The 27,825-nt window shown below is 41.3% G+C and overlaps 2 protein-coding genes across 8 annotated transcripts in view; one reads left to right on the top strand and one right to left on the bottom strand.

The window, feature by feature from the left end:
• The window catches only part of LOC124970820 (translation initiation factor IF-2-like), a 29,929-nt gene extending 6,985 nt beyond the window's left edge, over window positions 1-22,944 (bottom strand). The window contains exons 1-4 of one of the 3 annotated variants that reach the window (XR_007106211.1): window positions 22,502-22,944; window positions 20,271-20,624; window positions 6,671-7,406; window positions 3,565-3,693 (exon numbers count right to left, since the gene is read on the bottom strand). Coding sequence is in view for 1 of the 3 variants with exons in the window: in XM_047534452.1 (XP_047390408.1) it covers window positions 1,094-1,414 (321 nt within the window). In the remaining 2 variants the exon portion in view is untranslated. Of the gene's footprint in view, window positions 1-1,093; window positions 1,753-3,564; window positions 3,694-6,670; window positions 7,407-20,270; window positions 21,236-22,501 lie in introns of those variants that run through there. The other 2 variants (XR_007106205.1, XM_047534452.1) reach the window with 2 other exon arrangements.
• Window positions 823-27,442, top strand: Tm6sf1 (transmembrane 6 superfamily member 1). 5 transcript variants are annotated; one of them, XM_047534422.1, is made up of 11 exons: window positions 839-1,456; window positions 4,018-4,104; window positions 5,253-5,356; window positions 7,510-7,607; window positions 10,874-10,977; window positions 12,654-12,736; window positions 13,647-13,768; window positions 15,339-15,443; window positions 17,392-17,484; window positions 17,665-17,784; window positions 25,690-27,442. In XM_047534422.1, exons 4-11 carry the CDS (start codon window positions 7,587-7,589, stop codon window positions 25,879-25,881), a joined length of 840 nt encoding a protein of 279 aa, XP_047390378.1. In that variant the 5' UTR covers window positions 839-1,456; window positions 4,018-4,104; window positions 5,253-5,356; window positions 7,510-7,586; the 3' UTR covers window positions 25,882-27,442. The 5 variants fall into 5 exon arrangements, with proteins under 5 accessions (XP_047390397.1, XP_047390362.1, XP_047390386.1 ...); XM_047534406.1 differs by lacking the exon at window positions 4,018-4,104 and having other exon boundaries at window positions 837-1,456; XM_047534430.1 differs by lacking the exon at window positions 10,874-10,977 and having other exon boundaries at window positions 838-1,456.
• The last annotated feature ends 383 nt before the right edge of the window (window positions 27,443-27,825 follow it).

Genomic DNA, 27,825 nt, shown 5'->3' with positions numbered 1-27,825 from the left:
TGCTCAGAGTTGGAGAAGTCTTTAAGAAGAGCTAGGACAGGGGATCAGGAAAGCTGGCTTTTGAAAAGTTGAATAGTCCTGGAGTAGGTCATACCCTCTTTGTGGCTCCTTTTCCTCATGTCTAAAATGAGCCAGTGGCCTCCTGAATTTTCTCTCAATTTTAAGGACATAAGACATGCATTATATCCTTCTGTGGCTGAGATTGTTCTCCCTCTAAAACTCAGTTCCTAACCCTTCCCCGTCTTGGACCAATCCAGGGTTAGTCCCAGGAAGCTTTCTAAACTATCACCACCTGCAGAAAGCAGTCAGTCAGAACAACACTTAGTATTCATTATTCTCCATAATCAGTAAGCATATGACAATATTCTGAGGAGAGATTTTGTCTTCTACTCTTTGTACCCTGTAGGGCCTAGTGAAGGCTGGCTGGTCCTAACCTAGCTTCCAGGAACACTGACTAGAATAGAAATATATGCTGCTCTGGTCTCTTAAATCAGGACATTTCTCACAGGGACATTATTAATTCAAAAAGAAAAAGAGTGGCGGTGATGTGGCAGGGAGATCGCAGTATACAGGAGCATGTTGAGCAGTGCAGGGTAAGCACTTTATACATGTTAACTCCATTCGTCCCCAAATCACACTATGGAGCAGGTAATCACCCTTTCACAGATTAGGAAAAAGACACAGAGAGGTTAAATAACTTGATAAAGGTCAACGGCTGATGAGTGGGCAGCCAGGGTTTAAAGCTGGGATACTACTCTGCACAGGAGCTGTACTTGCTGCTGGCTGAAAGCTGCTGGGCAGAGAAGTTCCATGATTCCAGGAGTATTTGCACCTCCCGGTCTCTGGGCTGTGGGCTTCCCTGTGGACATTCTCGCGGGCCCTGCCCTCTCTGACACCCTGGGGCCAGGCTCCACCCTCCCCTGGCCCCCAGCTCAGCCCAGCGTCTCTCCAACTCGTAGATGACCAGCTCCCGCTGTGCCCAGGGCTGGAAAAAGCACCCGCCGCCTGGGCCGCTGCCTTCCGGAGAGTGCGCGGCCTCGGGGTCACCTGTCCCTGGCGGTGGGTGTCGCTGCCCCCCAGCGCGGTCCCGTACTCGCCGCTGAGCCCTGGCACCGGTGGCAGGAGCACAGCGAAGAAGCCTCCCTGGACTGCGCCGCAGCCCTGCACATCCCGGCCGGCGCTGCAGGGCGCGGGGTACACCGCTGGCCTGCCGAGGGACCGCTGAGGGTGCGGTGTTGGGGGCGCGGCGCCCGGCCCTGGGCGGGCGTCTGCAAGGGCCGACGCCGAGGGGCGCGGGAGCCGCCGGAAGCCAGGGCGGGGCGCCTGGAGGGATGCGGTGAAGGGCGAGCGGCGCGGCGGCGGCGATGAGTGCCTCTGCGGCCACCGGGGTGTTTGTGCTGTCCCTCTCGGCCATCCCGGTCACCTACATCTTCAACCACCTGGCGGCCCACCACGAGTAAGTGAATGGGCGCGGCTGGGGGCGCGTAGTAGGGCGGTAGGAGCCAGGTCCTCACGCGGGAGACGCGGCAACTTTTCGGATGGCTCTTGGACCCAAGGCTGCGGGGCAGAGTTCCGCCGCTCCAGAGGTCCTGTCCTCCGGGGTAGAGCGGGGGGAGACTCCTAAGGGTCGCACGGGCCGGGGCCCCTGCCCAAACTGGTGCAATTCAGGGACCAAGTGCTGGGCGCCGGCTCCGTGTAACACCGTGCCGGGGTTATAGAGGTCAGTTCGGCAATTCTCCTGCCCTTAAGGAGCTCAGGACCAGTAGTCAGCGGAACAAACATGGAAACTACCAGCTTGGCCATTTTATCTTGCGTGTGCCTTGTTCCGTTCCCATTTCACAAAGACGTTTCCATGTAAGGACTTTCACATACTTACCATTTCTTAATTTTAGAAGCTGTTGTAAATGACTAGCAGAAATAGCCCTGGTTCTAGGCCTGGCTTTGCCACTAACGGTGTAGTCTGGCCTCAGTTTTCTGGTCTGCCAAATGGACTATATTTGCATCCTGTTGTAAGGATCCAGTGAGAATTGTTTGTGAAGGGGCATTATGAATGGAAGAGAAGATGGGGGCGGGGAGCAGAGGCAGGACACATCAATGCTAAGGACATGGGTGGGGCTGAAGGAGGCAGCACAGGCTTTGGATCAAAGCCCTGCTTCCCACTTCTGTGAAGGGATCACTGACTAACCAACACTTTCCCCCATGGGCAGCTAAAGGCCTGGGAGGGCAATGGAAAGGAGCCAACCTTCGTGCCTGGTGATTTTGGTTGCTGTCTGGTGGTGGTGGAGCCAGGGGAGGAAGTAACCTGCTAACGTTTCTTACAGCAGTTGGTGCTAAGGAAATTGCATCAGTCTGTACCCTGCAAACCCCCTCTCGACTCCAGGCTGCAGACAAGTGTCTGCACACAGGGTAGTGACTTCTCTCTCCTTCTGTGGTCACCTTATCCAGAGAGCACCCATATTGGGCACTGGCAGTGTCTGCCTTTGGTCTGACCCAGTCTCTGGGTGCATTTTCTGGAAAAAGCAGCTCTGGGTTATGTGCCTCTCAATATAGTGCACAGAGACCCTGTGCTTCTAAAATAGCATTATGGACAGTTTAGTGAATATTTATTAAGTACCTACTGTGTGCTTAGTGCTGTTCCAGGGGTTGGGGGCATAGCTATGAACAGGCCAGAAAAAGTTGGGGAGGCAAGTACTGAAAGAGACATCAACAAATATATAGACAGACAGTAACATGCTACGACGACAATAAACTAGGGTGACTAAGAAGGGGGCTGGTGGTTAGGGAAGGCTTCTTGGAAGGGGTGGGTGACACTTCAGCTACAGCAAGATCTGGTGACAAATCCTTGTATGCAGGGGAACAATGAGCAAAGCAGGGGAAGGAAGTAGATGGGTGTGGTGAAAATTCAGAGGGAGAGCTGCCTGCTGCAAAAGAGTTGCATAGCAGTAAAGAGAGGATTTGAGGATGACCCTGAGGTTTGGGCCTTTGGGAAGATGATGATGGCATTTACTGAATACAGCCTGAATTATGTACCACTGTGCCTTATTGATGACATTGCTAAGTCCTACAGTGTTTTCAATAATTAGTTGCAACCATTCTTCTTTTCTTTCCGCAGGTTAAAATCTCATGGCCTGTTACTCTTTCTCCAGTCCCTTTCTCCTATCTCCTTCCCCACAAGTCTAGAGCTAGTCTAGTATCCATTCCCTCCTGTCAGTTCTTGGGGCTGGCCCTCTCTTACCAGACTGTGGCAAAGACTTCCTCCCCTCTGCCTTAGCCCCCTGCACATCTCTGAACCTCAGCCCTAACCTCGCTAGTGCTTCAGCCACACCAGACCGTCTTTGCCCCTTGAACACCCTTCTGCCTTCCTGCCTCCTTGCCCTCCTTGCCCTTGCTCACAGTTCCTCCCTATTGTTGAATGTTGAAGCCACGCCTGGGCTCTATGGCCCAGAGTAAAATTCCGCTTCCTTTGTAGACCCTTCTTCTAACTGTAAGATTTCTGTTTTGAGCCAACCTGGCCCCTTAACTGCACCTTTCCTATGAAAGTTCTCTCCTGTGGTCAGAGCTTACCTTCCCAGGGTATAGTTCCCCTTAGTGTCGTCCTGCCCAGCTCAGCATCTTGTGCACAGGGGCTTTTCAGTGATGCTTGACTTTGTTTACTTGAGCTTCCTTTATTCCCACCAGACCTTTTATGAAAGTCTGAGAAACAGAAAAAGCAAATAGTGAGAGTTCAGGAAAGAATTGGGGTCTCTCTCTCACATATACACTTTACTCATTCTCATCCATATAGATATATTCATAGACGGGTGTCAGTGACCACTCTTACCCTCAAGACTAACAATGCTTTCACCTTTGGATTAGTTGCAGCTCTTATTCATCCCCCGGAGTTCCTTTTGGACTTGCTTCTGCCTGTTTTGAGCAGAAGCTGCACTTGGCTGTCAGAAAAGGGTCTCTGGGGACAGTGCTGGGAGGCAGAGATGATTTGCTGCCCCACTTTCCCTTCATTCTTTCCTCTTCCCCTAGAGGTGAAGAGCATGAAAGGATGCTGTGAACCAGTTTACACTGCTTCTTATTCTCCAGAAGAGCACCAGCCATGTGATCATGCAGGCTGTGAGTTCAGGCCCTTGGTGAGAGAAGGGAAGGGGGTTGTCTGCTGACTATCACCTGCCTCAGGAAGCTCATCGTTAAAGCACCTTGCAGCTTATAGAGCACATCCAGACTCTTCCCTCTTCACTGGTTACTTCAACCCAGCATCATGTTCTTGACCCACATTAGCTTCCTTCTCCTTAAGCTCATCCCTTTTGGAGGAGCTTGGAGCACCCACTGATGTGCATCATCAGAAACCTCCAGTTTTTTGATTCTCACATGGACAATGACACAGTCATCATCTTTCTTTTCATAGAACTGATCATCCATACATCCATCCATTCCCCTTCCCGCTCTTCATCATCCTCTTCCTCTTTCCCAGGGGCCTATGGTGAATGTTATCCAAAGGTTCCAATGTTGGGCTGTGGTGGTGTGGAGGGGTCTCAGTTGAGGAGTGGTGCTTGTAGTAGCTGTAAGAGGTTGTAAGAGGGTTCTCATGTAGCAGGCCATTGGAGTGGGCCAGGTGGTTCTTTGTCTATAACTGAAAGCCCTGTCAGTGCTGGGGATGCAGGAGAGTGTTTCTTTACGACTGGAGGTGACCTTGTTGGTTATAGAGCTCAGAGCCTATTTAGGTGGGTCCCTCCTCGTAGATTGGGGCTTCTCTTGTTTATCCAGTACCTGGACATGCAGCAGTACCTGCCGCATAGGGGTGCACAATATGTCTTGTCCCCCTAGAATGTGTGTGAAGCCATGCCTGCATTCTGGAACTCAGTCTGAGGGTTTCTGGTTGGCTCTGAGGGAGGTGGCAGATTCAGTGGTTAGGCCTGTCATCTGCCAGGGGAAAGGGTGGGAGGAATAGGTAGGTAGCAGCAGGGCAACGGCCATCTCAGGGGCAGGGTGGAATAGGGCAGAGGCACCTCCAGATATATCCTATGAATGTGAGAGAGGTATGGGAAGAAAGGAGAATGAGGGCCTAGGGGTTGTGTTCCCTTAAAGTCATAGGGCTTTGACCCAGAGGCAAATAAACTCCATAGGGCCTGAGCTGTAGACAGAGGCAGAATTATGTATGAATTATGCAGTGCTGGAAGCAAATGTATTCAATGGTCAGGAAATTCCAGGCACTATTGTGTTTATTTTGATAAGTGACCACCTCCCTGTTCTGGTCATTGCAGTTCCTGGACAATTGTAGGGGTTGCTGCCCTCATCCTGCTCCTGGTAGCCCTGTTGGCTCGTGTTCTCGTCAAAAGAAAACCACCCCGGGACCCACTGTTCTATGGTATGTCTCCATTGTGTCCACTTGATAACAACAGTTTGTTCTCAGTCACATATTCTTCCTTGATTATGAATACTCTGGGCCCACTGATAACTGGCCAGAAGTGCAAGGGTGTTTCAGAACACACAATGTGGCCTTGCCTATAAGCTATGGCCTCTCCCATAAGCTGTGGCCTCCCTGGTGGAAGGATACTGACTGCCAGTGCCAGACATAATCTGTTCTTTACCCTCTGACCCCTCAACATGCTCCTACCTCTCTCCTTGATGGGCTTCCTGTCCTCAGCCTGGTGCTTATAGTCCCCCTTGCCTGACATGGAACTTAAATATACAGTGCCTCAGTTTGTACATTTGTATGAAAAGGAAAATAATAATACCTATCACGGGAGGTTTGTATAAACATTAAATAAGGTAATATTTGTAAAGTGCTTAGGTCAGTGTCTGACAAACATACACGTTAAATAAAAGTGCTATTGGTTGAGCACCTACAGCATATCTGGGAAGGCTGAGAGTATATTAGTAGTATTATTTTATTTAATCCTCACAACAAATATCCCTCCACTTGCAAATGAAGAAGCTAGGGTCACATAGCTAGTGAGAATGGCACTGACCCCAAAGCCCAGGCTCTTTCATTTTGGATGCTCCCTGAGAAGCTGTCAGTGGCCTCTGGGTGTTTCCTGTGCTGGGCATTTTATTTGTTTAGTGTCTGCTTTGATATCAGACACTCCTCAAATCTCAGCATCATATAGCAACAAAACTTTTTTCTTGCTTACAGGTTTGTGGGCTGGCTGAGGCCACTACGCTTCAGCCTGTGAGTTGAATTCAGGGTTATTCCATGTGTCTCCTTGTTCTTGGATCAGCAGCTCCCTAGGCCATGCCTGCCTCATGGCAGATATAGAGGCTGAGAGGGGCTAGTGGAAAGAAAATGATGTCCCTTAAAGCCTTGGCTTGGAGCTGATCACTGTCACTTCCATCCATACTCCACTGGTCAAAGCAGGCCATATGGCTGAACCCATCATCTATAAGTGTGGGGAGCATTCTTTGCCCACAGTGGGTCTTGGTAAAGGTGTGACAGAATTGTGAGTGATTAGGTTTTTCCATTTCACATATAAAAACCTCTGAAGCTTAGAGAAATTATGTTACTTGCCTAAGGTTTTATGGCTGCTTGGTAGTTGAGCTAGGCCAGTCTGACATCAAATCCATGGCCTTTCCCCTGCACTACTGCACTTGCTCTGATCTGGTCCTAGCCTATCTTCCCAGACTAGTCTCCTGATACTGTCTCCCCTCCCTTCTTACCCCAGGGAACCCACACTTAACTTACTGATATCTCTGCCATTCTCCTGCACTCTCTGCTCTCTGTTCTTGGCTCTTTACAGCTTGCAAGTCGGAGGCCATCCTGGGCAACTAGGTGAGACCCTATCTGAAGATGAAGATGATGAGGATGTAGTTCAGTGGTTGAGCACCCCTGGAGTCCATCCCTAGTACCGAGCGAGGCAGCTTTCTTGACAGACTAACACATGCTGAATTTGTCTCTTACTGTTTAAAAAGTACTATTCCTTGGCTTATTTGTTGCTTGTAGTATTAAGCCCATTTGGGAGTTTCACACAACTCTTAATAAGATTCTCTAAGATATGACAGCTTTCCTTCTTTCATATGCAGTTGTACTGTCTTATAAGTATCAATTTTTTAAAACCACTGGCCTATTTTCTTAAAGTTATTGTTATTTGCACATCAGGCCCCTTCCTCCTCAGTATCTTCAGTATGAAATAGGCAAACACGTGCGACACACTGTGAGTTAGCCTGTGTGGTAATCATCGAGATGATTCACCTCTTCTGTTATTATCTTAAACCTGGTAGTCACTGGTTTGCTTCTTTAGCCACTCAGTTATTGCCATTGTTCCTGCTGCAAAGGTGGGATGAGTCAGTGGTGGCTTTATCATTCTTCATCCCTGTGACACATATGCTCCCTCAGTGAGAGCCCTTGGGCGAGGATGGGGAGATCTGTGAAAACAGGCAGGTGTGGTCTGCTGGTCTGTTGACAAGTGCCCATAGATCTTCTGGAAAACATCAGAAACATTCCATTATTTTTAGCAAATGCCAAGCTCTTAATAATTATCTTCTGTATTATTGCTTTTTAAACTGCTGCTTTCTTTGCTCTAGTGTATGCAGTTTTTGGATTTACCAGTGTGGTGAACCTCATCATAGGACTGGAACAAGATGGCATCATTGACGGGTTCATGACACATTACCTGAGAGAGGTAAAGCACTGCTTAATGATTGGGAGGCTTAAACCAAATGGTTAGCAACCTGGGCCACATCATTCAGTCCTCTCATTTACCATAAACAGGTCTAATACATTTCCTATCAGACTTAGGTTTTGCTCACATGGTAAGTGAAGCTGAAGGATAAGTTGAGATCATGGAAATTGGGAAGCAATTCTCTTCAATGTTCTGCTTTTATAACTCTTCCCTTACTCCTGACCCACCACACGACCTATCTGTTCCTTAAATGAGGAACTTCAAATGAATTTAGTATTTGCATGTTTGTTAATATATTAATCTCAGAAACCAAATTGGTCTTAAATTTGCAAGGTACCAACACTGAGGCAATTAAGCTATTTGATTATGATGATTTACCCCACCTCCAACCAAATCATAGCACTTGAGGGAGCTAGTCCTATTTTATTTTGTGGTGGACTAGATCCAGCCCCAGAGAGGTTAAGTGACTTACTCAAGGTCACACAGGAAATAAGAAGTAGGGCCAAAAGCATAATCTTCATCTGTTTCAAATAATGGGGAGCTCTGTATGCCACCTAAGGTGAAATTTTAAATCAGGGAAGAAGGCAGCTCTGGGAAGGATGGGCTTATGGGGGAAGGGTTAGTATCATGAGCTGGAACACTAGTAAGGTTTCTTCTGAGCCAGCAAAGACATGAAGGTGGTCAGACAAAGGCAGTGCATGGGAAATAGAGAGGGGGTGAACTTCAGAGCATTTGGCTGGAATGAGTAGGAATTGGTGACAAGTTTGGGGTGAAGTGAGGTAAGAACCAAGATGACTGCCTGGTTCCTGCTTTGGAATTTGGAAAAATGCTGGTGCTAGTAAATTGGAAGCATGGGAGGAACTGTAGAAATCTATTGAAGTAGACTCTGGGATCACAAGACCTGCTTCCTATTGTCCAGGGGCTCACTGAGTGGTGGGGATTGTTCTAAGGGGTGGTGATGGAGGTTTACTCTAGGCACAGAGGACCTAACCCTGGAAATAGCCAGGGAAGGCCTTATCAAGTTGGTGACAGTGTTATAGCTGCTTTTAAAATGGCCATGGGAGAGGATGAGAACCTTTTGGATGGACCAGGGAGGTGAAAAGGCATTCCAAGGAGAAGGGACCACTTGGGCAAAGGCTTAAAGAGAAGTAGCATGTGTCTTCTCCCGGGTACAGGTTGGTAGGGATGGTGCTGAATTCATTTGAGGACATGTGGAGTTTCAGGTGCTTGAGGGGCAGCTTAGCAGAGCTTTGTAGGTCTTGAGCTCCAAGGAATGGTCCTGGCAGATTTGGGGGCTGTCTGAGTATGGTTGGTACCAGCAGGTCTGATAAGAGAGGAACTTATCCAGATGTGGAAGGAAAGCAGTTAAAGCCAGAACTTTGGAAATGTGGGGCCAGAAAAGGAGGAGCCTCTGAAATGAACTGTGGCAGGTAGGAAAAGAGACATAAGAGAAATCCAGAAAGCGAGGTCACTGAGGCCAGAGGAGGAAGGCTTCAGGAGGAAGGTGGCTGACCAGAAGGTTAGAGGTCAAGCTGATGAGGGTAGTAAGCATAGGGGCAGATGGGACATGAGAAGAGGAACTGGGTTGTAACAGTAGTAAGGTCACAGGGCCAGACTCTGGAGACCTAGACGCTGTGTAGAGGGGATGGGGCTTGACCCTGTAGGCAATAACAAGCTTTGAACAGTTTTAGAGCAGAGTGAGATGCCAAGAGTCAGACTACATGACTTCAACTAGAAGCAGGAGTGTGTTGGCTGAGAAGGAGGTGAGAGGCAGGGAGATCATTTGGAAACGCAGCAGTGGTTCAGTGAGGGACACTGAGGCTTGACCTGGGCCAAAATGAAGAGGGTAGATTGTGTGGGGTGACACCATAGAGGGAAAACTGATTGGATTTGCAAAAGACTGTAGGAGAGTAAGGAACAACAACAACAAAATATCCTGTTGTTTTGACCTGGGAAGTTGAGTGGTATTGCTATTAACACAGAGGCGAGGTGGGGTATGTTGGTTGAGAGGAGAAGCTGATGAATTGAAGGAGTTCAGATGAATTTGAAGGGCCCATGAACCATCCTGCTAAAGATGTCCATCCAGCCACCAGGAGAGGCCTCCACTGTCTTTGAGAGCCAGGTGAGTAGGTGTGAATGAAACCATGAAATGAAATTGTATTAGTTATCTAGTCAGGGCATGGTATAGAGAGAAATGATGTGGGCCAGGAAGTTGTACAGAAGTATAATTTTGGTGGTGTTTTCTCCTCTGCTGCTATTTTGATTTGGTTTGATTTGTGGGGCAAGATGATAAGAGCAGTGCTTGCCCCAGGGAAGCATGAAGCTTAAGAGAATGCCTCACTTGGTTAGCTGATTGATCTGCACTCTTCTTGTAGAAAGGACTAAAGGTTCAGTGGCAAGACACTTGTCTGGCTTGTGCGACAGCACCGCAAAAAAAAAAAAAAAAAAAAAAAGACTTAGGGCATATTAGGGAAACACACGGAATAAGATAAGAGAACATGCACATGGAAGAAGGAAAAGAAGGTGGAGGCAGAAAGACACTAAAAACTCATGCATATTTCACAGTAATATTCTTAGTAGCTACCTGGACAGGGAAATATAGTTTATCATATAATTTCATCTTTGTAAAGTTCATAAAATTAAAAAATTTCTCAGAAGTATGGCTCTTCTTGGTAGTACAATTTCTGCTGCTTACTTACATGACTTTGGACAAGTCTTGTAACCTCTTAGAGCTCTTAGAGCCTGTTTCCTCACCTGAGAAATGGAGTCAGTTGTGTCCATACCATAGGGTTGATGGGAAGGTTGAATAAAAGTTTGGTGGGAAGCTCTGAGTTCAGTGCTTATTTCTCTGTAAATAAGTAAGAGGGGCATGAGTGCCTCTCTCCATGACCACCCTAGCCAACCATGGGATCAGCATGATAAGACCAGCCAGTGAGCAGGGTCTTCCTTGGCCACATCTCTGGCCAAAGTTAAGCACCTCTGGCTTTAGAGTTGGCCATGCAGCCACGATGGCCCCCACTGCCATTTGCCTTTATACTGATGTATGTTCGTCCATCATTGGCCTTTTTTTTGATTCCTGTGGCAGACGCTGGTTTTGGAAGCTCCAGGATAGTTATATTTTCATGTTCCTACCAATTAAGTAGGAATAGTTTTGTCCTAGAGGACTAATACCAAGTAGTTCTGCTTTATTTTACTTGCAATATAGGTCTGGGGTTCAACATTTAACTGAGTATTTAAAATGAACTTTTTTTTAATGCTTTCTTTAGGGTGAGCCGTATCTGAATACTGCCTATGGGCACATGATCTGCTACTGGGATGGCTCTGCTCATTATTTGATGTACCTAGTGATGGTGGCAGCCATAGCTTGGGAGTAAGTCTGTTTGCCTGCTGTGTGTGCCTTAGCAAAAATAAATAGGTATGTAAGGAACATGTATGTAGAGAGGCAAGTATACAATCAGGTACATTGGACCTGAATGTAAGTTCCACAGGTATGTGTCCAATGTGGCTTTATTTTCCTTGCACCATTGCCTTTTTAAATGTGTCCTGGGATTGCTTCCCCACCCTGGTGAAGATCAGGCAGACTGAGTCTTAGCTTTCTAATCATGTTTTCTAATAAGAACAAGTCTCACTTTCAGGAATTAAAGCTCAGCACATTCTGACTCAAAACTTCAATCTCATTTTAAACCTTTTCCCTGCAGCCAGATGTAGCACCAAGACTTGGGGACCTTCACCCAGCCTTGGGAGATAAGTCTGTCACACTCCTTTTCAACTCTCTGGGGCTGGCTACTCTGGGAGTGTATGTCCATGGGATTAAAGGAAGAGGGGAAGTCTTATGTGACAGTTGCTGTTTTCTGGGCACTAGTGTTCTCTGCCATGAAATGCTGTCTTGTGGCGCACCCATGTGGGCTCTTTGGAGACCCTGACAGCAGAAACCTTTGCATTGTTCCAGTCCCTGAAGTGAGCAATGTTCTCTGGCTGAATTTGATTCCCCTGTTCATGATGGTTTACCCATAGCTTCTTTTCCATATTTCAGAAGGCACACTCTGGGGAGGCTTCTTTCAAGATGACTCCAGCCAAGTTTCCTTCCCAGGCCTCCCCCTTGGCTCCAGGCTAGAGAAAGTCTTGCATTTCTACCCCATCTAAGGTTGAAGTGCTGTTTGATTGACTATTCCCACTCTTTCTCATCATGCATACAAAGATAGCTCCAGCTAATGGGCTGGGGTTGTAGCTCAGTGGTAGAGCACTTGCGTGGCATGTGTAAGGCACTGGGTTCAATCCTCAGCACCACATAAACAAATAAAGGTACTGTGTCCATCTACAACTAAAATATATGTATTAAAAAAAGGATAGCTCCAGCTAATTCTTGTCTGTCCCTCTGTGGACAATACAGGTCATTGTGAATGGTCCTCATGGGATTGGCTACATTTGGCTTGGGACTGGAATAAGGTAGAAAGCACAATGTATTCTCTACTTCTATACCCTCCAGAGAATCTCCTTTTGAGCTTTTCATAGCCTCCTTTATAGTATGAAGTTGAGTAATTGGGTTATCAATTGAAGGAGCATCTTAACCAATAACCCAACATTGGTGAAAATTGGGGGTATCTATCAGCTCCTTTAGAACATGGGATATGTGTCATGAACTATCTCTACTTTTGGGGTATTGGCCAAAACTGTGTTGCCAGGGGAAAGCACATTTTGCATGGTTACTCATACTTACAATGATTTAAAATATCCATCCAGTTTCTTTCTTTGAACCTTCTATTCCCTTTCATGCTGTTTACATCTAATAGGGAGTTGTGGCAGTGATGAAAACATTGTAATTTAGCAGATCAAGGTAGTAAGCATAATTTCCCACTCAAAGGGATACAAAGAAGGTTCTGTAGTATATCACTATGGTGATGTTTGATTGCTAGGGTACTTTGTGTTTGATTTATAACTCTTGATTCATGTACTTCACTAGTTAGAATAAAACATAATATTGAGGATCATCTTTTGTAATAGCATTCTAAGACGAGTGTGCTAAGCCAAGATATTTTTTCATTACAGGGAAAGTTATAGAACCATTGGCCTATATTGGGTAGGATCCATTATAATGAGCATTGTTGTTTTTGTTCCTGGAAACATTGTAGGTAAGAAACTTTATCTTAAAATTCACTTTTCTGCAATAATGGGGATTTTTAAAATAATACATAAGTTATTTTGGTTATTACAGAACTAAAAGATTTCAAGCTTATAAAAAATCTGTTTTATAAAAGTATTACTGTTCCTATCTGTAATGTGGCCTTTTAAGAAGTGGTTTTGGGGCTGGGGTTGTGGCTCAGTGGTAGAGCGTTTGCCTAGCATGTGAGAGGCACTGGGTTCAATTCTGAGCACCACATATAAATAAATAAACAAAGGTTCATCAATGACTAATTACAAAAATTAAAAAAAAAAAAGAAGTGGCTTTGAGCAGTTTTCAGAAGAGTGCACTGAACAATTAAGACAGTGAAGTGGGGCTGGGGTTGTGGCTCAGTGGTAGAGCACTTGCCTAGCATGTGTGAGGCCCTGGGTTTGATCCTCAGCACCAAATATAAATAAATGAATAAAAATAAAGGTCCATCAACAATCAAAAAAAAAAAAAAAAAAAAAAAAAAAAAAGACAGTGAAGTATCACAGATTTCCTGACTTCTTAGAAGGATACAAAGAGGCTGACTAGCATTTTTGGCAATATTTAGTGTGCAAATATTTCTTACATTATATATAACTTGACACACAATGAGAACTCAATAAATGTATTTGGAAACTGGTAAAAAGTTATTATGCATGCAGGAAACCAGGATATTATATTACATGTACTTTTTAATACTATAGACAGGATATGCCTGTTAACATCTAATCATTTTAAATTCACTTTCTTTTCTTCTTTATTTCTTTAAATATAATGTCTGGTCAATAGAAAAATTTTAGATGATTTGAGATGGGGAGGTATCCTAATCATTACTTGTGGTTAGGTATGCTTTGGATAAACATTTGACCTTTTCTTTCTTCTCTTTTAAATAGGGAAGTATGGAACACGGATTTGCCCTGCTTTTTTCTTAAGCATACCATACACTTGTCTTCCTGTCTGGGCTGGTTTCAGAATCTATAATCAGCCACTGGAAAATTATAATTATCCCTCAAAGGTGATTTTATTAAGTTTAGACGTAAACTGTTTTTAAATGTCCGCTGGTCACTGAATTGAATTATGCCTCTGAGGCCTGGAGCATTTGAGGCATTAAATCGGTGTGACTGTGTTGATTGTGTAGCATTTGTTTACATTTCAGTTAATGTGGCCAGGCCAGTTGGTTTCTGTCTGAATGCACCAGCTTCTATCAGCCAGGCTATCCTTTTGGGAACTTTATCAGATTCTGAATTACAGTGCTAAGTGAGGTCCACATGTGTGCTTTGTCTGGGGTTATTGGGTTTGAGCACCTGGGAACGATCTGTAAATAACACCTATGCAGGAGGCTGGATAGCTTCTGCTGTTCAAGGTAGTCCATATAGACATAGGGTCTGATTCCCAAGAAATTCAAGCACATGGAGATTGCTATAGGACCTCTTCTGAGACACCTCCGTTCCATTCACAGCCAAAGTGGGCAAGCAGAGTAATTATACCAGCAGGGTAATCATGCCATAAGACACACAGAACCATTCATTATTATTTTTAATGCTAAAGCACAGTGATGGACAAATGCATCCATCATACAGTGCTAACAGGAACATGAGTTCAGAATTGTTCTGCAAATTAATTTAACAATTCTTCAACCTAAAAATTGCATAGTCAGTGACCCTGGATTAGAAGTTCAAGGCCAGCCTGGGCAACTTAGTGAGATTCTGCCTCAAAATAAAGAATAAAAAGGCCTGGAGGGTTATAGTTCAGTAGAAGAGCGCCCCTGGGTTCAATCCCTAGTACTGCAAGAAAAAAAGATGACAGATTCATGAACATTGTTCACCAACACCTTAAATTTAACAGCGAAAAATGTGTAAATGTCCAGCAGTGGGAGAAAAAGCTATTGTGTGTTTCCATATGGTATTAAATTTTGGAATTTTCAATAATGTGGGAAATTGCTTATCATACAGGTAGTTGTTGAGTGAAAAGAGACTGCAAAATTGTCTAAGTTCTAATTTTGTGAAAAATATAGATTTTAGCTGTGCATGCCTATAATCCCGCTCACTCAAGAGGCTGAGACAAGAGCACTGAAATTTTGAGGCCAGCCTCAGAAACTTAGTGAAAACCCAGCTCAAAATAAAAAAGTAAAAAAAGTGCTGGGGATGGAGCTAAGTGGTAAAATGCCCCTGGGTTAAATCCCATCTCCCCTGGCCCCAAATAGGTTTTATATGAGTATGTACATGTGTATATATAAATGTAAATATATATGACTGAAAAAGTGGTATGGCTGGTTTATGGTTTATTAATATTTTCTTATTTTTCAAATGAGTGTATCTTACCTGTATAATCATAAAATGTCATTTCAAGAAAAAAATCTGGACTAACAGAGATGGAAAGGTTCTTCAAGATCACCTGGTCTCATCTCTTCATTTCACACAAGGGGTAGAGATGATTCTCCTAAAGCTTCATGGCCAGTAGTATATGATATGAATTGTGAATCTTCAAAATTCTGTCATCCATCATCATGGCATTCAGGGTTTAAGTAGATCTGAGATTCTTCTTTGGTACTCTGGGCTTTCTCTTTAGGTAAACCTCTATTTTAGGTTGTTCAAGAAGCTCAAGCAAAGGACCTGCTGAGAAGACCACTGGACTTAATGTTGGTCATATGTCTCCTCCTGGCAACTGGCTTTTGCCTGTTCAGAGGCTTGGTAAGCATAACAGATCAAAATAATATTATTATCCTGTTAATGCTTCCAAAAATCCTGAAAATATGTATTTTTTAAAAAAATCAGACTTCTTAGCAAACTAATAAACTATTTTTCCTGTTAGACCCTGGAGTGCTGGCCCTACTTTGTGCTGGTCTCTCACCCTCTGCTCCCAAGGGGTGACTCACCCTGGGTTGTTTCATATCACCTCTTTTAGGTCCTTAGGTCAAGCTCCGTCCAAAAGTATCTTCCTTACCTTATTTTAGCACACCTGAAAAATTAGCCATTAGAATTCCATTCTTTTGATTCCTTTAAATGTAAATATCTAAGATGATATCCTAAGACTCATCTAGCTGTCACACAGAGCATCCATGTGTTCTAAAGAGAGGGGCCAATGGGACTGAGGAAGAAGTACCAAATCTATGTGGGGTCATGTGAATTTTTCACTGGTAAGAGTAGAGTTAAGCAAACCAGGCTCAGGTTCAGAGTCTGTGTATTGATGTGCCTGATAAACATTAAGGGTATGTGGACATTTCATTTTTTTCTATTTCCCTTTATAATTTTTATAATGTGAAGGATAAGATAAAGGCCTATAATCTTTGTAGTTTGGAATCTTGGCCATTTACTATAATTCTGTGGCTTTGGAAAAATTTTCTCTGATCTCAAAAGTTTTTCCTCTACCATGCAACTACCTACCTTGGTAGAGTTATGTATAAAGTAAGTACTCAATAAATTGACTGCTGTTTTAATTGATCAGTGATCCTTTACAATGCTTCTGTTTCATAATTTATTCTTAGCAGAAATAAATTTAAGCAGCTCAGAATTAATTATATTCAACTTAGAACAGTAAGGGAACAGAGTGGCAAGTGTAAACTGATGAAGCTTTTCCATTGTTTTGGGGTCCTTGGGCTAAAAGGGGCCTGTGTGGCCACTCAGTGTTCACAATAAGAAGCTATTTTAAGAGTTGTCTCTGTCTATGAATTGTCAGAATCTTCCTGGAGGAGCTGGTTAAGAAGAGGAGAGACACAGGGAAGGGAAACAAAGGCAAGGTCATAGGCTGTCCTCAGACCACTGAAACTTTTCTTTGGTTAACTTGCAGTATAATTTTTAAAGTAGAGACAAGAAGAAATAACATGACCCAACTGTACTCTTGCACAGCCATATCCACTTCCCTCTGCACATTAGAAAAATGCATGGATGTGTATGTGTGGTGAGTAGGGTTTTTGTAGATGGGTTTTTGGATTGGGATCCATTTTGATCAATTCTGCCGTTGGCCTGTGTTCTACATATTGGGACATTTCACTTATGGTCAAGGACATGAGGAATGGTACCTGATGGGGAAGGTAACTTAGGGAAACAGGAGTACGCCAAAAAGACCTTTGTTCTGTGGCCTAGAGTTTACTCTGCTGGGACTAAATCTGCTCTTCTCTCTTTCAAAGTGGACACAGGAAATGGCTTCAGACAAGAGGACCCTGCTTTCAAATCATTACTCTTTACTGTCCTCAAAGGCAATATACTCTGTGAGGCACTGGAGAGAGGAGGATGCTATTTTTGAATCTTGCAAAGCATAGTAAGATGAATTTGGTATAGAAATCTACCTTTCTTCCTGTAGGGACTAGTTGGCTAGTTATTCCAACTAGGAGATGTGAAACTGGTACTCTAAAGCAAGCTGTGCTTTGGCTAGCCAAATCTACATACTTAAACTATGAATATTTGAAAGATACCCAAGAATACAGCCTTAGTTTCCATTTCCTGCTCCACTATTAACCTATGCTTAATCTCCTTAGATAAATCTGCAGAATATTTCCTTTTTTCCCCTTTCACTGATGAACCTCTACAATGCAGTTTTTGTTAAATAGCTTCTGACTAAACCTGGCACATTTAGCCTTATCAGCAAACCTACGAACCAGAAGTGATTGTATTTTTATAATAAATTCATTTTTGTTCTTAGATTGCTTTGGATTGCCCAGCTGAACTCTGCCGACTGTATGCACAATTTCAAGAGCCCTACCTAAAGGATCCTGCTGCTTATCCTAAAATTCAGGTTAAGTAGTTATAAAGTCCAAAAATTTTTAAAAGTTAAAATTTTTTTTAATAAGAAAATGTGGCCCTACATAGAAAATAGCATTTAGCATTTTATCCTGAAAAATGTTATTTTTTTGTACTTTTTGTTCAGGTCAAGCTATTCATTTGCTGATGTTATTTATTTCTCCATTCAATACAGATGCTGGCATACATGTTTTATTCTGTCCCTTACTTTGTGATTGCACTTTATGGCTTAGTTGTTCCTGGGTGTTCCTGGATGCCTGACATAACACTGATTCATGCTGGAGGCCTAGCTCAGGTACTGAGAACATTTTCAACTGAGAAAGTGTACTGGTGATCTGTCGTTACTGAATATATAAAAACTATCTCTGTTCAGTGTTTTAGAGTAAGAAATAGTTATGAGGCGTGTTGTCTTTTGTTTTATAATTCTTTGGAAGACATTTCTGTACATACATTTTACAATAACTATCTGGTAGATGTATCTAATTATACAGGTGAGGAAACGGAGGTTAAGTGACATTACATGATTTGCCCAAGGTCACATACCTAGCAAGTGGTGCTATTGTTTTTATAGGATTATTTCTCAATCTCTGAATATCATGGCTATTGAAAGGAATTGAGAGCTGTTATTTTCAAGATGACTGTCAAGTTTAAGATATCAGAATTCTCTGCTATCCTCTGCTATATAGAACCAGGGAAAGTGATCTTAAGAAAAGTTCTGCTCCTGGAAAGCTGGCCCTGTCGTTGAATTCCTCCTTCAGGCACCAAGCTAAGTCTCTCTCTGACAGTAGGTGTTCAGTGAAAGCTTACTACATTAAACTGGAAATGAAATTATTTATGCAGTTATCATACCAAACATTTTGACACGGGTAACAAGTAGTGAAACAAAGCGATCTTCTGAACAAGGAAGGAAATTAAGTAATTTTTCATTTACTAGAAATAAAAAAAATGAACTCAGGTTTTAAAAACTTTGTCTTGCTCTTTTCAAGCAGGCTTAAGAATGAGGTTCAGGGCTGGGGTTGTGGCTCAGTGGTAGAGTGCTTGCCTAGCACGTGTGAGGCACTGGGTTCGATTCTCAGCACCACATAAAAAAAAAAAAATAAAAACAAATAAAATCTCAGATTTAAAAAAAAAAAAAGAATGAGGTTCATCCAGAAACTCTAGGCATAAACAGTTAATTATGTACTCATGATGGCAAAGACACTGGAATTCAGAGTAAAGAACATTTATGGTATTTATGGGGTTACAGGGTTATATCCTTCATCTGAGGTAATTATAAAATTAGAATATTCATATTAGAAAAGTCAATACAGCACCCAAAGAAATGATTCCTGTCCTGGAGGAGAACTCCATTTATCCCCACTTTGTTGGTTGCTCCTCCTTTATAGACTCTGAATACACAACTCTTCAGGTCTTCAACTATAAGCTAATAGTTTCTTTATCCCACATCACTCCCAGACTCCTATATTTAATTCTAACTTACTCATTTCACCTGATTTGTCAGATTTAGAGACTAAAATAGGACATGGGCAAACTATGCTAAATGTTTTACTTATTTGTGTAAGTATAGCTCTGTGCTCTGCTGCAGTAACAAGTACTCAGTGGCTTAATAGTAAAATTTCATTTCTTGCTGTGTATAGATTACACGGGCCAGTTCTAGTACCAACTCAGCTGCAGGGGAATGTGATCTGGTAAATGTGATCTTCTTATGTACCTCAGAAAAGTAACATATGCAAGACATTATCTTTGCGACATTTTTTTTTTTTTTAATTCCTATTTAAAGATGATGAAACTGAAGCTAGGGACAGCTGAGTCACTTGGCCAAGGTCACAGAGTTACTAAACGGCATAGAAAGGATAGAAAATCCTGTCTGACTCCAAAGCCTATCTTCTTCTTTACTATATTATCTTCCTCTGCCCCTGTGAATAGCCATGGCACAGGGTTCTACAGATTGACTGCATGCAGCATGGAGGAGTTGGAGAATCTTTGTGGGGTGAGCATGAGGGTGGGAGGCAGTGACATCTAAGGGGGCCTTGAGGCCCAAGCAGGACTTTATTAGGTTGAGCCTCTGCAGGGAATAAGGAAGCATTTAGATGTGAGAGTGTGCATCAGTTCAGGGGGCAAAGTAAGTCTTGGCTTTTTTCTTGACTTGGTTCCTCTCCATTATTCTCCTGTAACTTCCAGGATATATACAAATATTCATCTTACTTGTGCTAGCCTTTTCTGTTCTTCCTCTCTCTATTTATTTATTTATTTTGTACTGGGAGTTGAACTCAGGGGCATTCTACCACTGAGATACATCCCTATCCCTTTTTTTTAAAATTTTTTATTTTGAGACAGGGTCTGGCTAAGTTGCTGAGGCTGGCCTGGAACTTGAGATCCTCCTGCCTCAGCCCCCCAAATTGCTGGAATTACAGGCATGTGCCAGTGTCCAACCTTGCCAGCCTTTTCTTTACAGGATTAGCTTATTCAGAGTCCAACAGCTACTCACTGCCTGTGTGCTTTGATTCACTATTGGGCCTCTTTTCCATGCCATGTGCCTTGGTCTTCCCTGTGCCACCAGTCTGAGGCAGGAATCTTAAGTGTCCTCAGCTAGGAGGATGGCAGAGGAGGCCTGATGTGGGACCTGTCAAAGCTCAGCAAACTGGAGAATTAGGCAGGAAAACCTAAGCAAAGGTTCAGTCATATGGAACAAGCCAAGAGTCAGGAGGTTGAGGAAGGTCATGGCTTTGGGGAATACTGGATATCAGAGCCCAGAGCAGTGAAACCAACCCAAGACTCTACCTGTTGATGAGGCTCATCTTGCAAATGGGCACCTGTGATTCCAGTAGGGTCATTCTAGGAAGGGCAGCAGCAGTGGTAGCTTCAATCAGACTTTAGGACTTCCAGGAATCCTTGAACTTATTCATCACTACCCAGTTTGACAAGGTAGCCTGAAGTTCCTTTCTTGCTGATAAGTGCTCAGACCCAGAGCCTGAGGCTGAGGACCAGTCCTATAAATGTCAGAAGGATGTTTCTCTCAACTAAGCAGGTAAAGAATGGCATAATTCAAAAATTGTGTCTGACATCCTTGGAGCTCTTATCTGGGCTTGAATATCTATTCATAGTGTTCAGCCTAAGGAAAAGTTAGAAATCATGCTGCAACAAAACAATGCATATGATCAGAATGTTGAATTTGTTGTTTTGCACCTAGAAAATACATGTTTATGAAATAGGCTTTCATCTTAGGAGGGTATCAGACATATTCATCATAGAAATCACTTTATAACCTTGACCAGTACCCCTTACTTGCTAACATTGCCATGTCTAATTTAGAAGTCTTACATATTGATGATCCTACTGACAATACCAAAACCTGCTTTTACTGAAAGATCTGGTGAACTCCCAGCTCTATGCAATTTAGTAAGAAAAATAAATCTTTGCGAAGTTCTATATTTGTATAGGTCAATGGAAGATATGTTGGATCCTTGATTTCTGACAGTGTAGGAGTTTGCCAAATCTGTTGACTTCAGAAATCAAAAGTTCAATAGAAAAGTGGAATAAAGTAAAGTAAAACTAGGATACCTTTTAGACTAAAGAATTCTACTGGGACTTATTCACAACCAATTTATTTCTGCATACAAAATACTTACTATAGGACTAAAACTGTAAGCCTAACTTAAAAATGCCATTAGGCCTACTGAACATGTAGACTTTCTCTTGTCATTATTCCCTAATAACTATTTACATAAAATGTATACTCTATAAGATTTTTTTTTTTTTTTTTTTTTGCCCAGGGCTTTGTGCTTGAAAGGCAAGCACTCTACCAACTGAGCTATCTCCCCAGTCCTTCTATAAGATATTATTAAGTAACCTAGATTTTAAACCTATAGTTTATAAAGTATATCGGAGGTTGTGTACAGTATACTTGCAAATATATCATTTTTTTATAAGGACTTGATTATGTGTGGATTTCCTGGAACCAATCCCCCTTAGTGTAAATGGATGACTGTATATTGTTAAAATATCACTGAAAATGAAAAAAATAAAAGACTGTCCCCTCAGAGCTAATATAATTAATGGTTAAGAGCAGGAGCTCTGGAAACAGACTGATTCAGATCCAACCTGTCACTGATTAGCACAATCACCTTGATTACCTCTCTGATCATGTTTCCTCTTCTGTAAAGTGAGGATATTAACAGTACCTTTCTCATAGTGTTGCTGTGAGGATTAAATGAGGCAATATATTTGAAGGGCTAAGAATACTCCTGCCATACAGTAGCTATGTAAACTCTTGGTTGCTATTGTTGTTGGTATGATTCCCAGTAAGAATTTGGAGAAATGCCTTATTTTGAGAGATTCATCAATCTGTAGTCATTAAGCAAGCTATGTGTATTGTAAACAAATACCTAAAAGTCAAAGAAAATGGGCGAAAGCTATGGGACAGATCACAATGGGCTTTCTGCTGCCCCACAACCTTATATGCAAGCTAATTTCACTCTTATCAGGTGAAATCCCCTCCCCCTGGTTGCCCTCAGCTTCTCCCACTCCTGACTGTACAGGTGCCATGGACTTTCTCACAAAGGGGTCTGGAGGCTTATCTGTGGACAATCTGGTTGTAAAGAGCTTACTCTACTGAAATGAATTTAATTTTTCCTTTATGGAAACCTTTAAGAAATATATAAAAGTAAGGGTTTAGGAAAAGCACGGATAATTGGGATACTAATGCAAATCTCACTTTACTCATTTGCTTTTGGTGTGATTCATTACCCAGACATTTTTATTTAGTATTAAAATTAGACTTCAGGTTTAACACCTTTATATTATCCTTTGATGGAGACATTTGACAGCCAAAAGGTCAACAAGAGCCCAGGTTTTCAACAAAGTAGAGCATCAGATTATGAAAAAGAACTTAAGTTTTTAATCTGTCTACAGAACAGCCTCATGTCCCAGATATCATTGCACTGAACCTCATAACAGAGGTAGGTTCTATTATTACCCATTTCTACAGATGAGGAAGCCACAGGGTTACATACCTCACCCAAGGCCATCTTGCTGGTTTGTGGTGGAGCTGGAATTTGACTCTGGCCATCTGATTCCAGAGTAAGTGTTCTGAATCACTATACTATGCTGCTCAGAAAACCCTAAGAAAAGATAACATGGTTCCAGATTAGCTATTTATACTGTATTGGTCAAGTAACCAGGCTATTGTCCCAATATTCACATAGTTTTTGCCTAGAACATTCATGTGAGCACATAAAACTCAGTTCTTCCTTCTGGAGCCAGGACTGATTTTTAGTCTTTTCCAGGTTGTATCTATGAATATAAGAAAAGAGAGCTATTACAATTTAGCCTTTTGTTTACCTTCATTGCCTCTTTTTCCATTCCAGTCTTAGAAAAATCAAAGTAAGGTGGGCACAGTGGTACATGCCTACAATCACAGTGACTTAGGAGGCTGAGGCAGGAGGATTGCAAGTTCAACATCAGTTTCAGCAAGTTAGCAAGGCCCTAAGCAACTTAGCAAGACCCTGTCTCAAAATAAAAAAAAAAATAAAAAGGTCTGGGGATGTGGCTCAGTGGTTAAATGGCCATGGTTCAATCCTCAGTACAAAACCCAAACAAACAAAAATCAAACTCTATCTCAATTATCTTTGTAAGTTAGAAAATAATCCAGAATGAAATAGAAAAATGATTAAGGATTTAACCTCATACCACTGCACTTTGGAGAAATTACTGGGATTTAGAACTTATACCTATAATCCTGGGCCCCAAGTCAGCTCCGCAGCACTGAGTTCACTCATTCACCTGACCCTTGCATGGCACTGGGACTGAACTCAAGCCATCATCCTGTGTGCTGTTCCTTCTCACCTATGTGCTCAGGAAGCGAATCATCAGGTGAGACTGAGGTTCCTCTGAAACTTAAGCACTCTAGACACTTAACACCAATGTGCCTTGGGAGGAAGTTATGGTTGGGTGCCCACTCAACTGGAGGTGTGGCTGCCATAAATGCACCCATTAGAATTATGTGCAGTAGCAGGAGCTGGTGTTAGGGTTTTTTTTTTCCCCTCATATACAGACATCTCTTTTGATTAGAAAAGTTAAAATCTTCACCATTATTTAATAATTCTGAATAGAATGGCTTACTATAGGTAGGTATAAAAATAGAGAAATGCTTTGTGGATCCTTTTTGTATTTTGACAATCACAGACCATTGTTGTTGAATGTTTATTGAGCTCTAACAATGCGATAGTGCCACACAAAACATTAGACATGGTACCTGCCCAGTGGGCTTACAATCTAATCTAAGGACATGAATCATTTTTTAATGTTGCCATGGGTTTGCTGTTCATGAAAATGAGGTATTAACTGCACTGATTAGTGCAGGAAAAGGGCCCACAGAAACACTGATTTTTTATGCAAGCTTCCCTATGCAAGTAAGCACAACTGCTCATATTAATTTCTCAAAGTATGATTGGCATTTTTCCAATTCTGGTGATTTAGTGATGTGTACAAGTGTCTATAAAGATAGAGCTACCAAACCCACTTTTCTGAGAAAACCAGGGTTCAAAACTGGTCTTCAGTCCAGAAGAAAAAGTTAAGTTGTATATTCAGAAAAACACTTATTCAAAGTAGGCCCTAGGAAAAACTAGTGACCGGAACTACTGTTCAGAGTTTCTAGACATGTCCACAATAGCAGCTCCTTAGAGTAGCCCCCAAAGTGCCCTTTACTTTCAAGATCTTTTGTCCTTGTAGTCCAGGGATGTTAACACCCTTGCTGGATTTGGGCATCTGCCCTGGGGAAATGTGTCTCTGAGGGCACAGCCCTCTTGTGCCTCATGGGTCACAAGGCAGATAATCCACTTGATCCTTGGCAATATACCACAGTAATTTAAAAAAAAAATTACTATCTCAAGAGAGTAGCAAATATATACCAGAGGTATCCAGAATATATTAGTAATTTGTAAAATTGTAACCTATTAAAGTATCTGCTGATGAGACAAATTCATAAGCATATTGCTTATAAAAGCTTGCCCTTTTCTTGTCATGGTAAAGTTGGGTGTTAACATTTTTATCTGTTAACCACTTATCTGAATCAATTGATTTCATATGGATGGAAATGAATAACCTAAATGTATTTGAAGCAAATTATTTAAATAGTTTGTCATTTTTATTATTTGTCTTCTCTAGATTTCACTTTGACCTGTTGACCTAATAATTTACTACTTGTTACACTTCGATTCCTTTTTTCACATATATCTTGAATTTCAGCAAAACATGAAAATAACAGACTTGAGGGCTGCATTCTAAAATGACACCAACTTCCTGAGGAAATCCTCTCTCAGGATCTTTTAATCCTGCTGTAGCCTGCATTTCCCTTTCTAATAGTTGCCCTCTGTGCTTAGGAAAAATATCAAAAATGAGCACTGGCATATTCTGGATGTGTGTTCTGAACAAGTATGTAAGTACAGAAGGAGGCCCTTGCCTTTCTGTTTTGTAAACTCAAATTATGCTGACAAGTCCCACTTCTAAGTAACTTACAATTTGATTTTAAAAGGTTGCCTCCACATATATTTGCCATTTTATAAAGAACAATCATACTTGTACCCCTATCCAAGTTGTTAACAACCTTATCTTACAAAATAACCCTTCATATTTTTAGAGTTGCATAAAAAACAAACATAAAAAATACATAATGAAAGGGCTTTGAGCTCTTGCTCCAAAAAGTAGATGAATGACTGATAAATGAAGCTGAGGACCTCAGTGCTTCTCTTTCAATAGTTTATGCTAAATATATGTTAGCTTTTTAAACTCTGTACTTTCTTTTTATTGGAATACAATTTGTAAGCCACAGCTGAATCTCTGTAGAATTTCCAGAATGCAAATTCAAAACAAATGGAGGTTTTACTCAGATTTTTCCACTGAATTGAGCCACTAATGAATGTTTATTATGGGGCACTGAATCAGTTAAAAAACACAACTGGCATGATAAAACCACACTAAAGAAAGTATACTTTATTTGAACAGTTATATAAAGAATGACCCTAAACTTAATGAAAACTCACATATTAAAAGACTGTGGATTATTTGAAGGTATTTTGCCTGTGAATAAGACTGGTTTCAAGGGCAGAGAAACATGGTCTAAATGAGCCATCTAGAACTCATCATCCAACTGAACACAAATTTCATGCTTACCCACTTTTTTTTTTTTTTTTTACTATAACAGGCTCAGTTTTCTCACATTGGTGCTTCTCTTCATGCCAGAACTGCTTATGTCTACAGAGTCCCTGAAGAAGCAAAAATCTTTTTTTTAGCATTAAACATAGCATATGGAGTTCTTCCTCAGCTCTTGGCTTATCGCTGTATCTACAAACCAGAGTTCTTCATAAAAACAAAGGCAGATGAGAAAGTAGAATAAAAGTATCACTTGTTTCTCTTTTCTAGATTATTGACTGTTAGACTGGTACTGATATTTTGTCCCATCACTCTCTCATACATGAATATGTAAGAAAACAATTCTTGCTCTGTACTATACATGTGAGCTATAATATGGTACTCATCACAAATTCTTGCTCTGTATTGTATGTATGAACTACAATTATATGGTATTGTAAGTAGTAAATTTTCTTTTTTTGAAGGAAAACTGAAGTTGTTGAGATACAGCTTGTTTAAACAAACATATCAAAATTATCTGTGAATAAACCTGACCATATAGCTCAACACTGTTTGCACATACTAAATAATTCTAAGTGTGAAAAATTACAATTCAGTGCCTACAACAGTGAGCATAAAAATGTAACTATTCAGAGATGAGTATGGTCTACCCATATAAAAAATCCAAAACAGCAATTACAGGTTGGAGAAATAACTTCTGCATATAGAATGCATATGCTTCATTATCAACCTCAATATAAAATGCAGATTATCAGAATATTTTTAAATGTTGTTTGAAAAATGTTTTCAAGAAAAGTATATTACTGCTGTTTTAAAAACTGCTTTTACTAATTTTTTTTGTGTGAATCTGAATAGCTAAAGTGAGATTGATTTATCTTTACCCTTAATGAACACTTGTTTTATTGGTGGCTGGAAATATTTCTATTGCATTTCTGTGTGTATTTTTAATGACATTATTTTTGGTGTTTTATGAAGACAAATCTTGTTAAATTTGAACCATTTTATATATATTCATATGTATTTTCATGATAAGTTTTGGCTTTTTTTAGAATATCAGTTGTATGTTCTAATTGAAAACGTCATCTATGTTTTAGTGCAAGCATTGAAGAGGTCTTTTAATGAACTAATTAAGTTTCATTAATTTTAAAATAAAATATTCAAAATTAAAAAAGAACATTTTAAGGAAAAAGTACTGGATTGACATCCCTACTTCTTTTTTATGAACTTTGCATATTTGGAATTGTGAGTACAATAGAGACAATCAATATATGCTAAATGATAGAAAAACCCAAAACATAGCTGCCTCCTCAGTGGGCCTGGGGTGCAAAGTGGATTGGTGCTTTCATGGCCTCAGCTACCTCATGACCACTATCATCATTAATGGCCCTGGGCTTTTAGGTTTCCTTATACCTTCTTTTCTCTTCATGTTCATTAGCTCTTCATCAAAGTTAGAAACCAAAAGCAAATAGGATAAAAATCAATGCATGGATAATGTCAAGCGTGTGAATTAGGGTCCACTGAGCTGATAAATATTTTCTTAGGTGTACAATTCATGTTGGTCACTCCTCTTGCCCCCCAGTGTTTTCAAATAACCTAAAACACAGAGTATTAAAAAAAAAGAAAAAGGAAAATCCTTGCCTGTACTCTTGATTCTACTGTTAACCTGCTATAACATTTTTTGCTTTAATATATGAATTACATTACTACCTCACATTACATTATATGAAGCCAAATTACACTACCTTAGTTGTTTACAACCTCAAAGCTTACTCCCAGTACACATTCCAATAAATTTATTCTGTAAAAAACAATACATTTTTTGTTTTTGATTTTTTTTTTTTTACAGTAAACTTTTCAACTACAAACCTCGAATACGCAAAAGATGTTCCAAGGACAAGCATAACAGAATTGATAAAACTCAAATTGACTAAATGTGTTTTCACAATATAAGCTGGCATAAAATAAATAAAATTCTCTATTATCACAATAGCAACAATAATGTACACATAATAATGGTTTATGGGTGAATATTCACTATTCTAATTCTAGTTCCAAAAGAAAACAGTTCATTTTAAAATCGCTATTTAAAAGTCAATGCTTTGTCTGGTTTCCCACAGGGCTGCTGGTGATTCCAGCCTTAAATGTAAAGTATTCCACCTTGAGTGATTAGCTTCAAATTGTACTGGCA

Source organism: Sciurus carolinensis, chromosome 2 (genome assembly GCF_902686445.1).
Source record: "Sciurus carolinensis chromosome 2, mSciCar1.2, whole genome shotgun sequence".
Lineage (NCBI taxonomy): Eukaryota > Metazoa > Chordata > Mammalia > Rodentia > Sciuridae > Sciurus > Sciurus carolinensis.
The sequence above is the reverse complement of the archived record's forward strand: the minus strand, read 5'-3'. Positions and strand labels throughout refer to the sequence as shown.